The sequence below is a fragment of the Peromyscus maniculatus genome, chromosome 9 (assembly GCF_049852395.1).
Source record: "Peromyscus maniculatus bairdii isolate BWxNUB_F1_BW_parent chromosome 9, HU_Pman_BW_mat_3.1, whole genome shotgun sequence".
In the NCBI taxonomy this organism is placed as follows: Eukaryota; Metazoa; Chordata; class Mammalia; order Rodentia; family Cricetidae; genus Peromyscus; species Peromyscus maniculatus.
Genome location: NC_134860.1, coordinates 38,791,386 through 38,813,007, shown reverse-complemented (window position 1 = coordinate 38,813,007; position 21,622 = coordinate 38,791,386). Strand labels below are relative to the sequence as shown.

The window sequence follows — 21,622 nt, the reverse complement described above, 5'->3', positions numbered from 1 at the left end:
GTGTATCTGTTTAGTTGTATAAAATAGTGAATACCTATGATTCTAGCATTTGGGTGGCAGGAAGATCAGGTATTCAAGGCCATCCTTGGCTAAATATTAGGTTAAAAGAGATCCTATCTCAAAAACAGATTATATCTATTTTGAGTTGTATGGATAATTTAGATAGCAGTGATGTTTACAGATGTTCATAAAATCCTACCCTCAGTTTAGAATTAAATGAAATTACCTTAAAAACAATAAACAGACTTCAGGTTAGGTTTATTCTGACCACCCCCCCCCCCTTTTCCTTCATTTCACAAATAAAGATGTCGTCCTAGAGGGTGGGGAAATGGCTCTGCAGGTACGGGTGCTCACTGCACAGTGTGGAGGACCTGAGTTCAGATCCTCATCACCTGTGTAAACAGCCGCACATGGCAGAGGACACCTGTAACCCCGGTGTCACACTGTTGGCACTGGAGATGGGATGGCTTCCTGGGGCTTGCTGGCCACCAGCTTAGCAGCAGGGTCAGTGAGAAACCCTGTCTCCGGAGTAAGATGGGAAATGATAGAGCAGGACACCCGGTACCGTTTCTGGCCTCTGCACCCACAGGCACACGCACCCCCACACAATAAATAAATATATTGAACTCAAGCTGAAGTTCATGGTGGTATTCACTCGTGGTCCTCAAGTTAGAGATCATCCTGGGCTACCTAGTGAGGCTTTGTCTGACAACTCGGGGTGGTAGGGATTGAACTCCTGTTGTTAGACCACTGAAGTCTCTATTAGCAGGAACTAAACTAATCTGGTCAAAAAAATTAAACAGACTTAAAAGAGCTGCTGTGCTCAGAATGTTCTCAATTGCATAAGCCTGTCCATAGGAAAGATAAAGTTGTTTGTTTCGTGCTATACAGAAGAGTCAGCTGCTTTCATTTGTCTGTTATCTATACCTGGGAATGAAGTTGGACTCAGACCCACTGATAGTCAAAGGCCGAGTGCAGAAGTGGACTGCGTGTGTCTTGATAAGATAGTGTTAATCTTTGATGCTCCAGGGCTTGCTTAATTGCTTGTGACTTCAGCATGTACTTCAATTTTCATCTCAAAATGAGGTGCTTCATGTACATGGACCAATTAACATTCCAGAGCTGGGGACCGATCTTGGGGATAGTCCTTCGCTAACACACACTTTTGGGAAAGGAACAAGCACTAAGCTTTATGTGCAATGCTTTTAAGTGTGCATCAAGGTGGGCATGGTGGTTTTGCCTGTGTCCCAGCACTGTGGGATCACAGTGAGTTTGCCTATCAAAAGCCAGGCCAGCCAGGGTCACAGAGTTGATTGAGCCAGCCCTCTAGTTGATTGTGTATGTTGTACTTACATGTAACAGTCTTGCTAACCTGACATTAATACTAGAAACTGGGGGGGGGGGGGTGTTTATTTGGTTTGGGTTTTTTTGTTTTGTTTTGTTTTGTTTGTTGAGACAAGGTCTCACTGTGTAGTCTTGGCTAGCTCAGAATTTGCTATGTAGGTCAGGCTAGCCTGGAACTCAATCCCAGTGCTAGGATTACAAGGCATACACCACCATGCCTAACCAATTCTAGAAACTCTGATTGATGATTTATTAATTTTTTATATGTATGTATGTATGTATGTACGTACATGTGTATGTGCTGGGGGTGAGTTTTCAGGGCCTCCTCTATACTAAGCATGCACAATTAGAGGAAGGCTTTACTCATGGAATCAGATACTAGTAGGTTCTTCAAAGATGCCTTTTATCAAGTTGTGAGGTTTCTTTCTATTTTAGTTTGGTGAGTTTTTATAGTCAGGAATGAATGATGAGGGGTTTTTGTTTGTTTTGCTTTGTTTGCTTTTGGTTTTTGGTTTTTAAGACAGGGTTTCTCTATGTAACAGTCCTGGCTGTCCTGGAACTCACTTTGTAGATCAAGTTGGCCTCGAATTCACAGAGATCCATCTGCCTCTGCCTCCCGAGTGCTGGGACTGAAGGCATGTGCCACCAGGCCTGGCTCCTCTTGGTTATTTTATGTCTTTAAATTTGTTTGGAATCTTTGTATCTTTGCACATCACATATATTCGTGGTTTTCTTTTCTTGTTATCTCCTCGATTTTGTTGTCAGGAATGAATTCAGAAATATCCTTTCCTTGAAGAGTGTGGAGAGAATTGGTATTTGTTTTTTGTTTTTGTTGTTGTTTTTAAAGCAGGGTTTCGGGGGCTGGAGAGATGACTCAGAGGTTAAGAACACTGGCTCTTCTTCCAGAGGTCCTGAGTTCAATTCCCAGCAACCACATGGTGGCTCACAACCATCTGTAATGAGGTCTGGTGCCCTCTTCTGGCCTGAAGGGACACATGCAAGCAGAACACTGTATACATAAATAAATAAATAAATAAATAAATAAATAAATAAATAAATAAATAAATAAATAAATAAATAAATAAAGCAGGGTTTCTCTTATAGCCCTGGCCATCCTGGAGCTTGCTCTGTAAATCAAGGCCAGCATTGATTTGCCTGCCTCTGCTTCACTGCCTGGCTGGTACTATTTTTTAATGTTACAATTGACCAGTGAAGCCTCTGGGCCTGAAGTCTCCGTAAGAATGTATTACATACTCAATTTCTTTAAAGGTTTTGGTTTGTTTTTGGCATTTACTTATGGCAGGGAGTAGGGATCGTCATGACACTCAGATGGATGGAGGTCAGCAGACAGCAGTCTGTTCTCGTTCCACATGTGTGTTCCAGGAATCAAACTCAGGACACTCTGGCTTGGCAGCAGGTGTCCCCCAGAGCCATCTTGCTGCCTTTTGGTTAAGGATGACTGTTCCTCATCTCTATTATTTCCTTTTACTTTGGGCTTTCTAGTCCTTCCCTCCCTCTTGTTCCCCTCCTCCCTCCCTTGTTGTTGTTGTTTCTTTTTTTTTTTTTGAGCTGAGGATTGAACCCAGGGCCTCATGCTTGCTAGGCAAGTGCTCTACCACTGAGCTAATCCCCAACCTGGGGTTTTTGTTAGACATTTGTGTGGGAGCCCGTTCTGGGGTTCCTCGTGGCTTTACCCAGCAGGTCCGAATAGAGGATGATCAGGACCACGGGCCTGAGTGCAGGTGTCTGAGATGGCCTGCACTTGGCTGTGCTGGGGGAGGAGGTCTTTTGCTCCACCCCTTGGCGTCTCTATAAAAACCCTGGACCAGAGACAGTCCGGGCCCTTTGGAATAGGTTCCAGGCCCTCTCGAGGCTATCCTTTATTTTCTGTCTGTTTATCTCCGCAAGATTCTCCGCTATAAATCCTTCTATCTAATATTTCCTGCTGATCGCACTCAAGAAAACTCTGGGAAGCTGTGGGGGTGGTGGGTAAACGCCCCACACATTTGAATGAGGTTTCTAATGTTAATTAAGCGGGAGGGCTGGGAGGAGGAGGTGCTCAGGAAGAAAGAGGGATGTAGGCGTAGCTTCTGAGAGCCACTGCATGGTCCTTACAACACTCATGGATGGGATTTTAGTGAATGTGAGGCAGTTAGCGAAGAGGGTTGCAGAAAACTAAATGAGATCACAGGATGGTTCCTGAAGGACAGCAGACAGGATGCTGATTAATGAGGGAAAAGTCTAGATCATAGGACGGATACCTTTACTGTAAACAGTTAACAGTCTTGTTTGAGATTCTCACAGATGTCTAGGGAAAGGAATGAGGCTCTCCCAGGGGTCAGACACATTCAGGTTTTATACCTGGTCATTTGTGACTTTAAGATGAACTATCTGTATGGGGAAGGAATATTATCTCTGTGTTGGTAGTTTTACAGCCAATGGTAATTGTACTAGATTCTTGCTTCTCAGGAAGCAGGAGGCTTCAGTCAGACTTCAAAGTGAGGGACTTTTTTCTTCCCCGTATAATTTCCCCTGTCTTTCTAGTCTGCCTCGTCTTCCCCCTCCCCCCTTTTTAGACAGGCTCTCACTGTGTAGCTATGGCTGGCTTAGAACTCACTATGTCTGTCTGGCCGATGTCACAGAGACCCACCTGCACCTGTCTCCTAAGCATTGGGATTAAAGCCATGCCCTGCTGATCCTTTTGGCGTTTTGTTTTCTGTAATTTCCTCCGTGCTTATAGATTGAAAGCAGTTGTCATTTGAAGGGAATCTGAGTGCTTCAGGGAAATTATGGATGAGAAAGTAATGTCAAGAGGGGCAGAAAAGACCCAGTGATGGTGGCACACATCTTCATCCTCTCTGTGAGTTCGAGGCCAGTCTGGTCTGCAGATTGAGTTCCAGGACAGCCAAGACTATTAACACAGAGAGAGCCTGTCTTGAAACACCCCCAATCCCAAAAAAAAGGTCAGAGAAAAAGGAAGCCCAGTTTCAGTCTGTCACTTACAGTAGGCCAAGGAGTTCCCCAAATCTTTGAGGGCCTTCAACTCAGGCCAAACTGGGATTAGTGGTGTCTATGCAGAAAAGGACCTCAGGGTGAGCCCCTTCAAAGCAGAGCTGGGACTTTTAAAGTTTGTTTTATTACATTTTATGTGTGCACACATATGCATCTGTCTGGGCTGTGTACACGAGTTCAGGTGCTGATGGAGAGCATCAGATCCCCTGGGGCTGGAGCTACAGGCAGTTGTGAGCTACCTGATATGGAATCGCAGGTCCTTTATAAGAGCATTATGTACCCTTAGGCTCTGAGCCCTCTCTCTGGCCTCCACATTTGGGAATTAAATTTTTTTTTTGTTTTTGTTTTTGTTTTTTGTTTTTTGTTTTTTCGAGACAGGGTTTCTCTGTGTAGCTTTGCGCCTTTCCTGGAACTCACTTGGTAGCCCAGGCTGGCCTCGAACTCACGGAGATCCGCCTGGCTCTGCCTCCCGAGTGCTGGGATTAAAGGCGTGCGCCACCACCGCCCGGCTCGGGAATTAAATTTTTAAAACTTGTATTTTATGTGTATGGGTGTTGTAACTGCAAGCATGTGTACCATGTGTGTGCCTGGTGCCCTTGGAAGCCAGAAAAGGATGTCAGAGTCTCCTGGGGCTGAATTTACAGATGCTTATGAGCTGCTCTCAGAGTGCTGAGACTCGCCTTGAGTCCTCTGGACGAGGTGCAAGTGTTCTTAACTGTGCGGCTGTCTCTCCAGTCTCAGAGCTGGGGGTTTATTAAAAGATTTTCCACATAGATTTTAAACAAGGTAGGTAAGAGAAAGGGGGGAGAATGAGCTTGGGAAGAAAGTAGGGCACACCTGAGACCTGGGTTCCAGCTTCCCTCAGGGAGTTGCCTAATTTTCTCTTCATCTAGTTCCTGAGACACAGCCTCACGACACAGTGGGGGTTCTCCGTGAACTCACCATAAATCCCGGACTGGCTCCAAATTCTAAATATTCCTGACTCGTCCTCCTCAGTGCCGAGTGATAGGCATGTTCCAGCACGCCGGTTTTCTGTTTAACATGTTGAGATGTATACAGCTGTCATAATTATGTAAATTTCCTTCTTACCTTCTAATTCTGTTATCTCTGTCAATGCTGGTCAATTTCGATTGATTTTTTCCCCCGTGGATTATAATGTCTTGCTTTTGGATTCTAGATACCTTTATATTCTTACATATCCTATAAAGATCCCTGAACTTGCAAGGTGCATTTAAGATTTGTGAGGCTAGACCAGAGAAAGGTGTATGTAGCCTAGGGTAATTTTTCTCATGACATTTGGGAGACAAACAGTTCTTTTGTTTGTAGAGATAGGATTCCAGTACACCATAGTTTTCTGCTGAGTTTTGTTTTGAGACAAGATCTCTCTGTGTAACTTTGACTGGTCTGGAATTTGTTGGGATATTCTATGTTGCGTGGTTCAGTTGTAGAAAGAAGTCACTCCAACATGAAATGTTAAAGTCTGTGTGGCAGCAGGAAGGTCCAGCCTCTGATGAACTGTACACCGAACAGCCATACAAAGGCCTATTTATTGATTGTTACACAAAGTTGTTTTTTGGGTAAAGTACTTCCTCATACCAAGGTGCTATCTAATCTATATGCCTCTCTAAAGGAAAGTATCACATGCCCTCATGACTTTAGTCTTTACTGTGTGTCATTTGCAATGCATAATGGTGTGCCAGAGGCATCTTGTGACCAAAATCATTCAAAGACTGCAACGCCCCTTCAGAAAAACAATTCTACAAATCATGGAAATCAATCACTGTTTTCCACAAAGATTCTTCAAGATCAGAGTACTTCTAGAAAACAACTATTTACTCTAATGTTTACCCTGGATACAGTGAGAACTGTTCATTGTAATATCTACCCCAGATACAGGACTGCTAAATTCCTGCAACAGGAACTTGCTATACTAGACCAAGTTGGCCTTGAACTCACAGAGATCCACTTGCCTTTATCTTCTGAGTGCTAGGATTAAAGCATCTACCACCATCATTCCTGGCAGATTTTTTTTTTTTTGAGGGAGGGTGTCTTACAGTTATCACTGATATGATGAAACATCATAACCAAAGCAACTTGGTGGTGGTGGGTGGGAGGGGGCATTGGCTTACATTTCCACATCACTGTTCATCACTGAAGGAAGTCAAGACAGGAACTCAAACAGGGCAGGAACCTGGAGGCAGGAGCTGATGCAGAGGCCATAGAGGGGTGCTCCTTTCTGGCTTGCTCCTCATGTCTAGATCAGTCTGCTTTTTTAGAGGGCTGGAGAGATGGCTCAGAGGTTAAGAGCACTGACTGCTCTCCCAGAGGTCCTGAGTTCAATTCCCAGCAACCAGATGGTGGCTCACAACCATCTGTAATGAGATCTGGTGCCCTCTTCTGGCCTGCAGTCATACATGCTGTATACGTAATAAATAAATAAATCTTTAAAAAAAAAAAAAAAAACAAACAAAAACCCAGGGCCATCAGCCCAGGGATGACCCCACCCACAATGGGCTGGGCCCTCCCTTATTAATCACTAATTAAGAAAATGCTGTACAATCTTGCCTGCAGCTCAGTCTTGTAGAGGCATTTTCTCAGTGGGATTCTCTCCTCTCAGATGACTCTAGCCTGTGTCAAGTTAGATAAAAATAGACAGCACAGAGGGTCTCACTATATAGTCTCTGATAAATTCTCTCTGTGTAGTCCACTCTGGCCTTGAACTCACCATCACCTTGGCTTGGCTTCCAGGGCCAAGAATGCTGGCAGCATTCTAGGATTTTTACCAGCACCCTGGTGTCTACTTCCTACATGCTGGTAACCCCTCACCAAGTGGAGGCAATGAAGAATACATTCACATACTGCTGACTGTCCTGGAAAGTGGGGGAATTAGGCTTGGCTGGGAACTGTGGGTTTAGATTTGATTTTGCCCCATTGCTATTGTGTGTTCTAAAGTCCCGGGAATTGTGAACTGTTGGTCAGTCTGATTGGGATTGGCTTTTTGTCCATGTGTGAGGTTGGGGATCCTGAATGGTCTCTTCTCCATCTTGACACATGCATGTTCTGGTGAGTATTCAAGGGAGAACCCCTGTAAATCTCTCAGTTCTCCATCGGAGTGCCCTACAAATACAGCCACCTTGGTGAGCTCAGCTCACCCGGATTTCTTGTCTTAGGCCTCTCCTGAATACTGTGAGCCCACCTCATTTGTTTACTGTCTCTCGGGGATTTGGCTGAGAGGTCCATCATTTTGAATCTTTTTCATGTATTTTATTCATCATTTGATTACTTCAAATCAGAGAGTAAAATTTGTTCTGTTTTTATATCTTGGCCAGAAGCAGCAGTCCTACAGATAATTGATGTGAATCAATTATTAGTTAAAACGGAAAGCATCCTTGAACATTTACTGACCAAAATTCATTTTATTGATTTGTATCAAACCAGTGTCTGTCGTATTCTTTGTTCAAAGTTTTCTGTTCCCTGGAATTCCTGTGGTACAACATGACTATTAAATGGACCCTGGAGCTTACTGGCATTCTTAATGTTCTCTTTAGTACAAGTTCTCACAGTTGGAGTAAGTACTGGTTACTGTGGCCCTGTAACTATTATGTAGTAGCACACAATTAAAGGACATGCACTAACCTGATGAGGCGGAGCGGTGAAATGTGTCATGCTTTTAAGGCATTCCCACAGCAAGCTCAAAGGCTTCTAGGAGGCTTCTATGTTGGTACTCATATTATCTAGTGGTTAAAGCATGGGCATCAAAGCTTGATTGAAGTTGAAAGAAGTGGTGAGTTAATATGGGGAGAAATGTGGAAGAAGAGAAGAATCATTTTGCTCAGAGTGTGAGATGAAACTGTACTAAAGAATAGTGCTCCGAGGATGGGAGTGACTTGGAACCCGCTGGTGGTAAGCCGCTGGAGAAGGGAAAGTAGAAGAGTGGAAATAAAGGAGAACTTGTTGTAGATGAGGTTTGCTACTTGGTCACTGCTGCTGCGTTTATAGTGTGTTGTTGGGTATCCAAGTTTGATGATTTAGTCGGAGCGTACTGGGAAAGGAATATGCAGATGTAGCAGAAAGGGTGAAACCATTTGGCAACGATTATAAACTCAAACCATAGTTTCCTGGAGTTTTACATATGCTATATGTAACTTTGCAGCAGACTTAAAATACAAACTCCTTGTTGATGGATAAGATGTTAATTTTCTAAGATTGGGAAAAAATGTGGGTTGATAATGAAATATACTTTAATCTTTCCAAAAAATGAGGATTCTTTTTTTAGTATCAAGACAAAATACTTAATGATGGACATTTTCATCTTTGGGTGAATTTCATCAAGTTTATCTCTTATTTCTGAATACTTTTGGTGATATGAGTGAGCTTATTAGTTCATGTATCTGCTTTTGTTCCGTGATAGTAAGTCTTTGTGACAAGTGTTCTGTGTGGGAAGGGGGGACGGTAACATCACCTGCCTTTTCCTTTCCTCAGCCTAAGGAAGCTGAGATGTTTTTCCTGACTCCAGAATGTGTGCTCTAAAGCCATGAGAAATGCTTAGTCAGGAGATCAGAGCATCATCGGGGTAGGAGGGGAGAGAAGATGCTGTCTCAGACATTGTGGAGAACCTTTGTCCTGGAGGGTATTTAGTTATATTAGCTTTTCTTTTCTTTCTTTATTTTTGGTGGGGGATTTAAAGACAGGGTTTCTATATGTAACAGCCCTGGCTGTCTTGAAACTCACTCTATAGACCAGGCTGGCCTTGAACTCACAGATATCTGCCTGGTTCTGCCTCCAGATTAAAGGTGTGTTGGGATTAAAGGTGTGGGCCACCACTGCCGGCTTTTGTTTTACTTTTAAAAGCAAGTTCTTTTTCAAACTGTAGTATACCTTAGAACTTTCACAAAAGAAACATATAACTCTATCTCCCCGGAACATTTTACTGTAGCTGTTTTTTTTTTTTTCTTTAAAAATTGGGTATTTGAAGCCGGGCGTTGGTGGCGCACGCCTTTAATCCCAGCACTCGGGAGGCAGAGGCAGGCGGATCTCTGTGAGTTCGAGGCCAGCCTGGGCTACCAAGTGAGCTCCAGGAAAGGCGCAAAGCTACACAGAGAAACCCTGTCTCGAAAAACCAAAAAAGAAAAAAAAAAAAAAAAAAAAATTGGGTATTTGTTGTATCATTGTGGATTAAAAAAAATACCTGTCCAGTTTTTAAACATTATTCAGAAGGAAATATAGTGAATTATTAGAAATCCAGAAAACCCTCAGGCTTTAATAGTCCAAGAAGGCCGGGGCGGTGGTAGCGCACGCCTTTAATCCCAGCACTCGGGAGGCAGAGGCAGGCGGATCTCTGAGTTCGAGGCCAGCCTGGTCTACAGAGTGAGTTCCAGGAAAGGTGCAAAGCTACACAGAGAAACCCTGTTTCAAAAAACAAAAAACAAACAAACAAAAAAAAGAAGTCCAAGAAGTAGACACATGAGAAGTAGTTTTTGTTATCCCTTTTTTTCTTTATAAGCCTTTGTTTTCTATGTATCTGATACACTTTAAAAACTTGAAATAGACCCAGGTTTTACAAGAGGAAAAAAAAACATATATAGCTAAGTAGGATCAAAGTAGCAAAAATTATCAATACTTTTAAAAATAGTGCACTTAAATGACCTTTTATTACTATACTCTGAATTTTGCTTCCTATTTATGCGTATATTGAAATGGTAGTTTTCTTTTAACACTTTGACCACTAACTCCCAGAAGTGCCTTTCCACTTCTGCAGTGGGACTTTCAAAGGCTGTTCGGAACTTAGCTGAAGTTCATAGCTATTTTAAAATCTTTTTATCTGTTGGCTAAATCATCTCATACATAATAGATAGAGATGTACAAATCTAAAGTTTTCTGGAATTTTACTGTCTGTAATTTTGTTCTTTTCTACCTCAAGTGGGGAAATTTTTTTCCCCCATGAACGTGACAATTTCAGAAATTTAGCTTTTCCCATATGTCTTTTATAGATTTCATTTTATGAAAAGCATTAAGATGGGATTTTCCCCCTCCAGTGTTCTCAATAGTAATCTTTTGAAGTAATCGTTGTTGACATGCTGTGGAAACGCCATTTGTAAAACACCTTTTTCTAAAGTGTTAAAGCTGGAGTATAGCTCAAGGTAGATCACTTATCCTGTGTGAGTCCTGGCTTCAACAACTGTCCTCCATAAAACTGAGACACTTGCTATCAGCCTCTTAAAATTATTAGAATGTTAATCTATTGAAAATACTCATTCCTGAATAGCTGTTATTTCTTTGACTATGGAAGCCAGTGGGGGTACTTTATTGTTTCTGGTATGCGTGTTTGCATTTGGTCTTTAATGAAGATGTTGGACTACATTCTAGTTTTGTTTTGTTTTCTTTTGACAGTCAGTGGAGGAAGAGATGGCAGGCCCTAGTCAACTCTGCATTCGCCGCTGGACTACTAAGCATGTAGCAGTGTGGCTGAAGGATGAAGGTTTCTTGGAATATGTGGACATTTTATGCAACAAGCACCGACTGGATGGAATCACATTACTCACCCTGACTGAATATGATCTTCGGTCTCCTCCTCTGGAAATCAAAGTCCTAGGAGACATTAAAAGGTTAATGCTCTCTGTCAGGAAATTGCAGAAAATCCATATTGATGTTTTGGAGGAGATGGGCTACAACAGTGACAGCCCCATGAGTCCCATGACTCCATTCATCAGTGCTCTTCAGAGTGCAGACTGGCTCTGTAATGGAGAGCCCACACACAGCTGCGATGGACCCATCACTGACTTGAGTTCTGAGCAGTACCAGTACATGAATGGCAAGAGCAAACATTCTGTTCGAAGATTGGACCCAGAGTACTGGAAGACCATACTGAGTTGTGTATATGTTTTTATAGTATTCGGGTTTACATCTTTCATTATGGTTATTGTTCACGAGCGAGTACCTGACATGCAGACCTACCCACCACTCCCGGATATATTCTTAGACAGGTAGGTTTTGTTTCTAGATGCCAAGTTTGTAGAAGGTTTCTGGAGTCGCAGCAGTGGTAACGTGGATAATAGCGTTGTGGTTATAGCTGACGTGTATGTATACTCCATTTGCCTTGTCTGGTGCCATCAGATGACGGGCTTTGCTGAGCCTGGTGGCACATACCTTACTCTGGAAACTGAGGTGGGGGACCACAGGTTCAGGCTCTGCGACATTTGTAAGTGTTAGGAGAATGTGGTAGACTTAGCTGCCTTTCTTTTTAAGAAAATTTTATTTAAAATGATGAAAAGGGTTCTGCTTTCCTAAAAATACCACCAGATGAATCAAATTTATTTCCAGTAGTACAAATTCATTCAGGGGTTGATTTTGTTTTTATTATGTACTGAATAAAACTATTATATATTGCCGGGCGTTGGTGGCGCACGCCTTTAATCCCAGCACTCGGGAGGCAGAGCCAGGCGGATCTCTGTGAGTTCGAGGCCAGCCTGGGCTACCAAGTGAGCTCCAGGAAAGGCGCAAAGCTACACAGAGAAACCCTGTCTCGAAAAACCAAAAAAAAAAAAAAAAAAAAAAAAAAAAAAATTATATATTAAATAAAAAAGAAATGGTCGGGGGCTGGAGAGATGGCTCAGCAGTTAAGAGTACTGGCTGTTCTTTCAGAGGACCTGGGTTTGATTCCCAGCACCCACATGGCATCTCATAGCTGTCTATAAGCCCAGTTCTGGGGGACCCAACACCTTCACACAGACATACATGCAGGTAAAACATCAATTTAAATTTTTTTTAAAATTTGAAAAATAAACATTAAAAAAAAAAAAGAAGAAGAACCAGGTAGTGTTGTATGTTTAATCCCAGCATTCGGGAGCCAGAGGCAGGCGGATCTCTGTGAGTTTAGGCTAGCCTGGTCTACCAAGCAAGTTCCAGGACAGCCAGGGCTACAAAGAGAAGCCCTATCTTGAAAAACTAAAAATAAATAAATAGTCTGTGGTTATGAAAAACAAAAAGAGAACAGTAAGTAACAACTGTTTTTACTTCAGTGGTTTTTTAAAATGATCAATGCAACCTTGTTTTCCATTGCTGGTGATTGAGCCCAGGGCTGAGTGCATGTAGGGTGAGTGCTCTGCCACCAAGCTCTATCTGTAAGCTATCTTGTGGGGACACCAGCTGTTAGAGGTAATAGTATTCTGGTTACTACTCAGCCTGCTGCCCTCCTACAGTATACTCAATAAACTGTTCTTCCTGTTTTTAAAAAGGAATGATAGTCATGAATTTAAAGCATTGAGGACAATGTTTATCTGTGACTAGTAAACAGACAAGAAATAGTGGATGCAAAGTGAAGCTGCCTGTATCCTTCCTTCAATGTACAATTGATTCAGGCAAGTTATCAGTGGATGCTGAAATCCATCTGATGGAAAGCCGCTGAGCAACAGCATTTTTGCATGATTGAAGTTTCATCTTTCACATTACTTAATTGCAGAGGAAACAGGTACTTTCACAGTGCTGGGACCTGACAAAGATCGTCCTAACCACATGGTCAGATCCGCCATCACAGTGGAACAAGCTGACAGCATGCACTGGATGTAATGTTCAAAGCATCACCTTGAGAATAATCTGATAATCTTGCCCCTCAGAAAAGTTTAACCTAAATCTGATGATGAGGAAATAGACACAAAAAGAAGCATTCTACATGATAGCTCATCTAGAGTCTCCAGAGATGTCAGTGTCAGAGTAAAACCCAGGGATTGTGAGGGAATGGAAGGGACACACCAAGCTCAGTACCTGGTCATTGGATCCTAATCAAGCAAATTCAGTTGCAAAGGGCGTGTTGAGGATAATTAAAGTGTGAATGTGGGGTGCATATTAAACATGATGCCAAGAACCAGTGCTGCAGTTGTCAGGGCACAGCAGTCTGAGGTCTGTCCTTAGTCTCCGAGATACATGGAGTAATTTTGGAGGACTCGAAAATGTGTGAAATGAAGCAAAGATGGCAAAACATGAAATATAAATAATTGAACAATTTAAGTGGAGTAGTAAGTACTTGTGTACTTGCACTTTTTTCAGAAGGATCGGGGTTTTTTCAAAGAAATTGGTGGTGATGGGAGGAAATGGGAGTTGGAGACGGTCGGATCTGTAAGGTCAGTGAAGGACTACAAAGAAGTGGACGTAGAACTGGATCACAGGGCTTGGCTTTGTGTGCATGAGGCTGTACTGTAGGATGTCCTACTGATTGTAGGGTGGCCTGGGGTTTGTTTAGTTTGGGGTTTTATACGTATATTTTATATATTATTCCTAAAGCATAGGATTCTTGAAATTGAAGGTCTGAGGAGAAATATTAATAATGACAAGGTTCAGGTTATAACAGAGTGTTGGTTGCTGTGGTAGGGCAAAGGGCAAGATCACAGGAAGAGAAATAAAAATAAAGGGAGCAAGAATGCCATTATATACATTAACAAGGAGTAAGGGGGAGAGGGAGGGAGTAGGGGGAGACCATCAGTAAGTACCTGGAAAACTTTTTAAAAAGAAGTTTTTATTAGATCTAGAAATTATAAGAAGTTTTACAGAAAGGAGTTTCATCATAATTTTTGTATGAATATAAGCTTATATTGGGTAAAAGCTAAAACAGCTGTTCTTAAGCAAAATTATTAAATAGTGGGCGAGAGACTCATACAGAGATAGAAAGGCGTGTGTGTGTGTGTGTGTGTGTGTGTTAGGTGTGTTAGGTGTGTGTGGGTGTGTTACTAAATGATTTAATGTGGGATAAAATAGAGTAAAACTGCGGAGCAGTAATTAGGTTTATTTTGGGGAAGAAGTAGAAGATTCACTTTTATCCTAAGTGTGTAAAATTATTTAAACTTTTCTATGTACGTATGTCTTTCTTATTGGGGGTAGGGTCCCACTATATATCCCTGGTTGTCCTTGAACTACTTATAAGCCAGGCATGGTAGCAAACACTTTGGTTCCCAGGACTCAGGAGGCAAAGGCAGGTGGATCTCCCGGCTTTTATGTATATTATTTTTAAAGGTTTTTTAAGAGTGTCGTGGCACATGCCTTTGGTCCTAGCAAATCATACATTTGCTGATAATATATCATAAATTTATTTTTAGATAATTCTTTAGACATGCATATAATTTTACTATTACTAAAGTTGAGAAGGCAAATGTACATAATAATAAAATGTTCTTGTTTATTTTTACATAAAAAAATAAATCTTGCCAAAATATTTGATACTTGAGAATACAGCATCTTCTGTATTTTTCAGAGTTAATATTTTTGATTTTTTTATAATCCTCAATTCTGAAAATACCACTTCACATAAATTCATAATACAAAATGGCAGCTGTTCAGGGCCATTTAGAAATTGTTGGAAATATTATTCTAATTCTGAGCCAAAATTCGTGTAACAATTTTTGTTTGTTTCTTTTGAGATAGGACTTCTCTGTGTAGCTCTAGCTGTCCTGGAAGTCACTCTGTAGCCCAGGCTGGCCTGGAATTCAGAGACCCGCCTGCCTCTGCCTCCTGAGTGCTGTCATTGAAGGCCTGTGCAGCCGCCCAGCCACAGCAATTTTTAAGTCAGCCGTCATCACAGAAGACAACTCAAGGACATGATAACTTGTTGCTTACGTGCTGACGAGAGTAGCAAATAGGAAAATTGGTGATTACATCTGTTTTTTATAAGTAAAGCAGTTTTTTCCCTTAGAGCAGACTTTGTAAAGACCCTGCACTTCCTAACATAGAGCAGTCTTTGAATCTGAGCTGAGGTGTTACAGGCAGCATTCACTGGCGTTGTAAGGAGTGATGGCATGCGGTGTGAAGTGTGTGTTGTGTTCAGAACCAAGAGAACCGAGACTGCAGTAAAGCTGTGCAGAGTGGTGCGGGCGAGGTGGGACTGCAGAGACACCTCGGACGATGCATCACGTGTTGGATGATGATTTTCCCTCAATTATTTACTCAGTTTTGTGCAGACTGTCTTCTTTATTCAAGTCCTATAACTCACAGTTTAAGAGGTTGGATGCTGGGCTGGAGAGGCGGCTCAGAGGCTTCGGAGTGTGTACTGCTCTTGCAGAAGACCTGTGCCCACGCCGGGCACCGCACGGTTGCTGTAAACCCCAAGGGCACACACACAGCAAAATCTAATCTAAGGAAAAGACATTGAGAGCTGGGCGGTGGTGACGCACACCTTTAATCCCAGCACTGGGGAGGCTACGGCAGGAGGATCTCTGTGAGTTAGAGGCCAGCCTGGGCTACAGAGCACGATCCAGGACAGGCACCAGGTTGTTATTTCTTTACAGAGAATCATTACTGGAATTTAGGACAGCTAGTAGATTCTGATGAGAGGGATAGTTTATGAAGCTGATTTTTAACCCCCCAGGCTTTCCAGATATCATCTCCTGAGGGAGATAAAGTTCTACAGAGCAGTTCTGAGCCAAGCATTGTATTGAAAAGGGATGTATCTGCTTGTCTCCAGTTCCAAAAAGAACTGTTTTTCTGTTGCAGTGTTCCCAGGATCCCGTGGGCCTTCTCCATGACTGAAGTGTGTGGCGTGATCCTGTGCTACATTTGGATCCTCGTTCTTCTTCTTCACAAGCACAGGTAGTCCCGATTCCTAAATACTGAAAATATCTGACTCTCATGTCGGGTTGTCAAGCCTGGTCCTTCCTCTGTGTTGCCCTGGAAGATTTCCTCTGCTCAGTGTGACATAGCTTTCCACAAAGGAAAATTGGGGCCTTAGTTAAGGAAGGTCGTAAGACCAATATATTTAGTAGTATTGTGAATGTATCTTATAGGGAAAAGGGTAGTCAGCCTGGGGCCAATCCTTGCTAGTTTAGCCCCCTCCTCTTTCCCCTCCTCCCTCTCCCTCTTTTTACCTCCTCTTCCTTCTCTTTCTTTTCTTCCTCTCCCTCTCATATTTCTCCTTTCTTCTTCTGCAGAAACAAACTAGAAATGCCATTTCTATAGAAACCTAGAAATGCTTCCAAAGCTAGTGTTGGTTAAGTGTTTGATTGGAGGAAAAAAGCCCATTAAACAAGGTTGTCCTGCATGCTCTGCACATCTGAGAAAGTGAAGCTGCTAAATGGGAGCGTGCTTCTTGACCCTTGCACTGAGAAATACCCAGGGAAAACTTTTTAAAAATGATGAATGAAAACAGCAGCTCAGTGGTGTGGCACACACCTTTAGTCCTAGCACTTGGGAGGTAGAGGAGGTGGATCTCTGTGAGGCCAGCCTGGTCTACAGAGCGGGTTCCAGGACAGCCAGGGCTGTTACACAGGAAACTCTGTCTTGAAAAACCAAAATAGATAAATAAATAGAATAAATAAATACAGCAAGGAAGGCATAAGTATGGGAAGACCCCCTTTTCTTTTTTTTCTTTTTTTTTCTTTTTGGTTTTTCAAGACAAGGTTTCTTTGTGTAGCTTTGCGCCTTTCCTGGAACTCACTTGGTAGACCAGGCTGGCCTGGAACTCACAGAGATCCTCCTGCCTCTGCCTCCCGAGTGCTGGGATTAAAGGCGTGCACCACCACCGCCCGGCATGGGAAGACCCCTTTTCTACATTAGTGAGTCTTGCTAGATGTCAAAAAGAGGGGGGTGGGAATAAGGCTTAGTGATGAGGAGAACATTCAAGACTGTCTGTGGTTAGCTGCTGCCCATTGTTTTTAGAACCCTGAAGAGGAATGACTGGGTGTCTTGCAATTGGGGACCTCTTTCCTCACAAGGAAGTCTGTGGTCACCACATGCATCCTGAGCTGCAGTTATTTTGGTCCTCTGAAGGTGAAAAGAAAGGTTGATGACTACTATCTTTGCCACATTCCTCACTGTGTCCTGTGTGTACTCCTATTGTAAGAGGAAATGGTTTAAAAGTGTGCGTATCACTGCTCTCTGGTTAGCTTTGGCTCACAAGACCCTGTGGACTTGAATCTATCCACTCTTGAAAATAAGAACAAATTTAACCTTAGAGGAAACCTTGGTAGACTCTGTGAAGTGTAGTAGTGACCAGGTAAATCCTAAGATTGTTCTTCTGCATTAATACATAGTGTGCGCAGGAAGGCAGAGACTGGGCTTCCGGATTAAAATGTGAAGTGTAGTAGTGACCAGGTAAATCCAAGTAGTGGGGTTTCCTTAAAGTAGGTAAATCCAGGAGGCGATGTTTACTTAGTCCAAGAAACTATTTCTCAAATGTCGTCATCTTTGTATCCCTGATTGCAGTCCTCTGAAAGTTGTTGAAATGCAGGTTCCTAAGCTCCATCCAGATGTGCACACTAAAGATTAAAACAAACAAACCTTGCCTCATGTTTGGTACTACTCTTGAGAGAAAGTCTCCAAACTCTTAGTCTGTTTAGATTTAGAGCATTTAAAGAAATAAAGGAACAAATGATAGCACAGTTTATAATTACTCAAGTTATGCTTATTCAGAATTTCTGTTTTAGATATACTTGAATATAAAACTTTGTGTTATTTTCACAGCTTAAATTTAAGTTAGGGACAACTCAGAATAACTTCAGATAGCCACTCTTGTGAGCTGTTTTTGTGCTGTTAATGAGCAACAGTAGAATCTCAAGTGCCCGAGTAACTCCTATAAACAACTTCAGGGCAAGGTGACTTGCTGCTCTCTCTCCATGGCTCTGGAGTTCAGTTCTCACTGCCCATGCTGAATGGCAGGCTCTCCACTGCCTGTAACTCCAGTCCAGGCGATCCACACCTCGGCCTCCAAAGATCCTGCACTTCCATGCACGCACCCACAGGCAAACACGCATACCTACACGTAATTAAAAACAACCAAAATAAACCTTCAAGTTTTTTGAATAAATTATAAGTAATAGTACTAATATTAAGCTTCCCAGTATTACTTCTGTCTTGAAAACTTCACTTTTAGATGGGTGGTGGTAGCACATGCCTTTAATCCCAGCACTTAGGAGGCAGAGGCAGGCAGATCTCAGGCCAGCCTGGTCTACAAAGTGAGTTCCAGGAGAGCCAAGGCTACACAGAGAAACCCTGTCTCGGGAAACAAACAGAAAGAAACTCCTCCACTTTTGTAGGGTCATATTTTACCACCAAAAGAATGCTCTTTCAGATCCACACTAGTAGCATGCAGCTATTGTAATTTCAATTAATTAATAATAGATTCAGATCTTACTTACATGAGCCTCATTTTAGGTGCTCAAGAGCCAATTGTATTTAGCTGGCTACATGGCATATAGAACATCCCCATCACTGCAGAACTCTAGTGGGTTATGTTAGTCATGTTAGATGGTCTCCTAAGATTCCTCTCCTCCAAATTAAAATGTAATGACACATCCATAATGAAACCCATTGTTTTGTATGCAGGCATAATAAAACCACATACACATATACACATCCCAAGTGCTTTATAAAAGTGCAATTTAAATATAGTAAGTTTTTCTACCTTTAAGTTTACAGGTCTGCATTTAGTAAACAACCCATGAGCAAACACTGCCACAGTCTGTGTTTAGAACACCATCTGAACGTTCCCTCTTGTCTTTGCATTATTAATTCCAGTCCCCGCCCCGGCCCCAGGGAAACACTGACCCATTTGTCTCTATGGTTTTCTTTCAATACAGAACTTCTAAGTGGGAGGAAGGTTTCTGTCCTCCGTAAAGACGAGTGGTGTCCCCCTGCTTTCTAAACTGCAGGAGAGTGTGGGCAGTCTCTGATTTCTGCTTGATCACTGTTCACAGGTCGATCCTCCTGCGCAGGCTCTGTAGTCTGATGGGCACCGTCTTCCTGCTCCGCTGCTTCACCATGTTTGTGACCTCCCTCTCGGTGCCGGGACAGCACCTGCAGTGTACTGGAAAGGTAGCCGCCACCGTCGGGTCTTCTTGATTGTTCTTCTGCATTAATACATAGTGTGCGCAGGAAGGCAGAGACTGGGCTTCCGGATTAAAATGTGCTTTTTGGTAGTTGCAGGATCAGCAGTCAACTTAACAGAAATAACTGGGTTAAGTAACCTTAAGCTAGATTTATCTCCCTGTGAGTCCATCATGGATATTAGTTCCATGTTATGAGACTATGGAAAAAAATTATTCTGACTGTCTTTTTCTGCTACGTTTCCCTTTCTCACTACACTCAGCATCTGCCTTATAGTGTTTTTGTTAGTATATATTAATTATGTGCCATAAAGGGTTTCATTATCACACCCTCATACATGTTCAAAATGCATTTGGATCACATCACCCTTGATACACACACTTAGGTCTTCATATGGTGTGCTCTGGTCCCTTATTGCTTTCATCAGCCCTTTTCTTTAAACAGTTTAAGCATTTTCCAATTAAAACTAACCCAGTACTCTGTAAACTTTCTAGGATATATGAAATATTGATGGATTTTTTTGTCTTTCAGTTTTGTGTATGCTTTATAACTTCCTGTTTTGCTGTATTATTGATATATCCTTTTCTGGTTAAATAGAGAAGACAAATTATGCTGATAAGGAACATAAAAAATAGGTTATAAATTGTCATTTTTATTCTAAGATCTAGGATAAGATCTCTTTTTTAAATTTAAGCTCAGTGATAGAGTAACTACCTAGTGTATACAGGGTCCTGGGGTTCAGTCCCCAGTACTCACTCTCCCATACACACACTAATTAATTTTAAAAAATCAGTAAAATAAATTTTAAAAGTTGAGGATCTCGACTAGGTATAGTTACACAGGCCTTTAATCCCAGCAATTGGGAGGCAGAGGCAGGTGAATCTCTGTGAGTTTGAAGCCAGCCTGATCTTCAAACTGAGTTCCAGGACAGCCAAGGCTATGTAAGAAGATCTCATCTAAAAGAAACAAAAACAAAAGTTGAAGGTGTCATATGTCCTTGATACACAAAATTGTGAATGGTTAAATTTGGGCAAAAAAATTATTAACCTACTTTTCAGACAGGAGACTTGGTGGCTACATTAACACCTTTGTTGTTGTTTTTTTATTGTTTGTTTGTTTGATTGATTTTTGGTTTTTTGAGACAGGGTTTCTCTGTTTAGTTTTGGTGCCTGTCCCGGAACTCACTCTGTAGCCCAGGCGGGCCTCGAACTCACAGAGATCCACCTGGTCTACAAAGTGAGTTCCTGAGTGCTGGGATTAAAGGCGTGCGCCACCACCGCCCGGCCCTTTGTTGTTATTTTAATGTTGTTTGTAAAACAAAATTAGGTGCCATTACTTCTCCAGCAGTGGTGGAAACAGCTGACACGTCAGTTAGGGAAGGAAGACTAAGCAGATGAAGAGCTAAACCTGCTGCCCTTGAGGTGAAGGGCAGCCAAGTTCTCCAGGTATTAGGCATGTGAGACTGAGCACTGAGAAGGGCCCAGTGCAATTTCAGACTTCTCAAAAGCAAACATTTTTTAAGGTTAAAAACTGTTGGGGAGTTTTGTGTTTTTTAATATAGAAAAAACATTTCTTTTTCCTTTTTTTGAGACAGGGTTTCTCTGTGTAGCCCTGGCTGTCCTGGAACTCACCAGGCTGGCCTCAAACTCACAGAGATCTGTCTGCCTCTGCCTCCCGAGTGCTGGGTTTAAAAGCATGTGCCACCATCACCTGGCAGAAAAACATCTTTTTATTACAAAATTGTACATGTTTCTTGTAAGAACTGAAATTATATATAAATGTATGTAAAAGCAGAAGCTCACATAGAACCCTTTTTTATCCCAACCTGCAAGTATAACTGTTAACAGTTGTGTCTACTTGAACAGCAGACCTGGTTTGGAGTTTCTTCTTTCTCTCCTCCAGTCCTCCCTCCCTTGGAGGCAGAGGCTCACGATGCAGCTCTGGATGGCCAAGAACTCACTCTGTAAATCAGACTGGCCTGGAACTCACAGACATCCTCCTGCCTCTGCCTCACAGCTGCTAGGATTAAAGTTGTTAGGTACCTCCAGCAGCAGAAATCATTTTAAGTAGAGTTTTGATTTACTCTGATAAGACATTGATGGACATCCTTCAGCTGAAGGACATATTGCGGAGGCGGGTCTGTAACTAGGTTGAAGGTACTGGTACATCATTTACTTCTTCCTCGTGTGTATCTGTGAGGCCTGAGATGGGTGTCAGATTCTCTTCTTTTCAGTCTCCACCTTATTCATTGAGGCAGCATCTCGGATGAACCTGGAGCCACCAGTTCAGCTAGCATGCCAGCTCCTCGGGGATTTCCTCTCTCCAGCTTTCATGCTGGGATTACAAGTGGGCTGTTATATCCAACTAGTCTTTGGCATTTTTTCTTGGCATGGGTTCTAGGGATCTGAACTCAAGGCACATTTGCATAGAAGCACTTTACCCATCTCCCAGTCTCGTTAATTTT

General features: G+C 42.3%; 1 protein-coding gene across 8 annotated transcripts in view; it reads left to right on the top strand.

Annotated features, from left to right (window-relative positions):
- The window catches only part of Samd8 (sterile alpha motif domain containing 8), a 61,325-nt gene that overhangs the window by 27,404 nt on the left and 12,299 nt on the right, over window positions 1-21,622 (top strand). For all 8 annotated transcript variants that reach the window (XM_042284636.2, XM_076544659.1, XM_076544660.1 and 5 more), the window contains 3 exons: window positions 10,747-11,339; window positions 15,832-15,927; window positions 19,029-19,146. In XM_042284636.2, coding sequence (XP_042140570.1) covers window positions 10,762-11,339; window positions 15,832-15,927; window positions 19,029-19,146 — 792 coding nt within the window. In that variant the 5' untranslated portion in view covers window positions 10,747-10,761. The remainder of the gene's footprint in view (window positions 1-10,746; window positions 11,340-15,831; window positions 15,928-19,028; window positions 19,147-21,622) is intronic.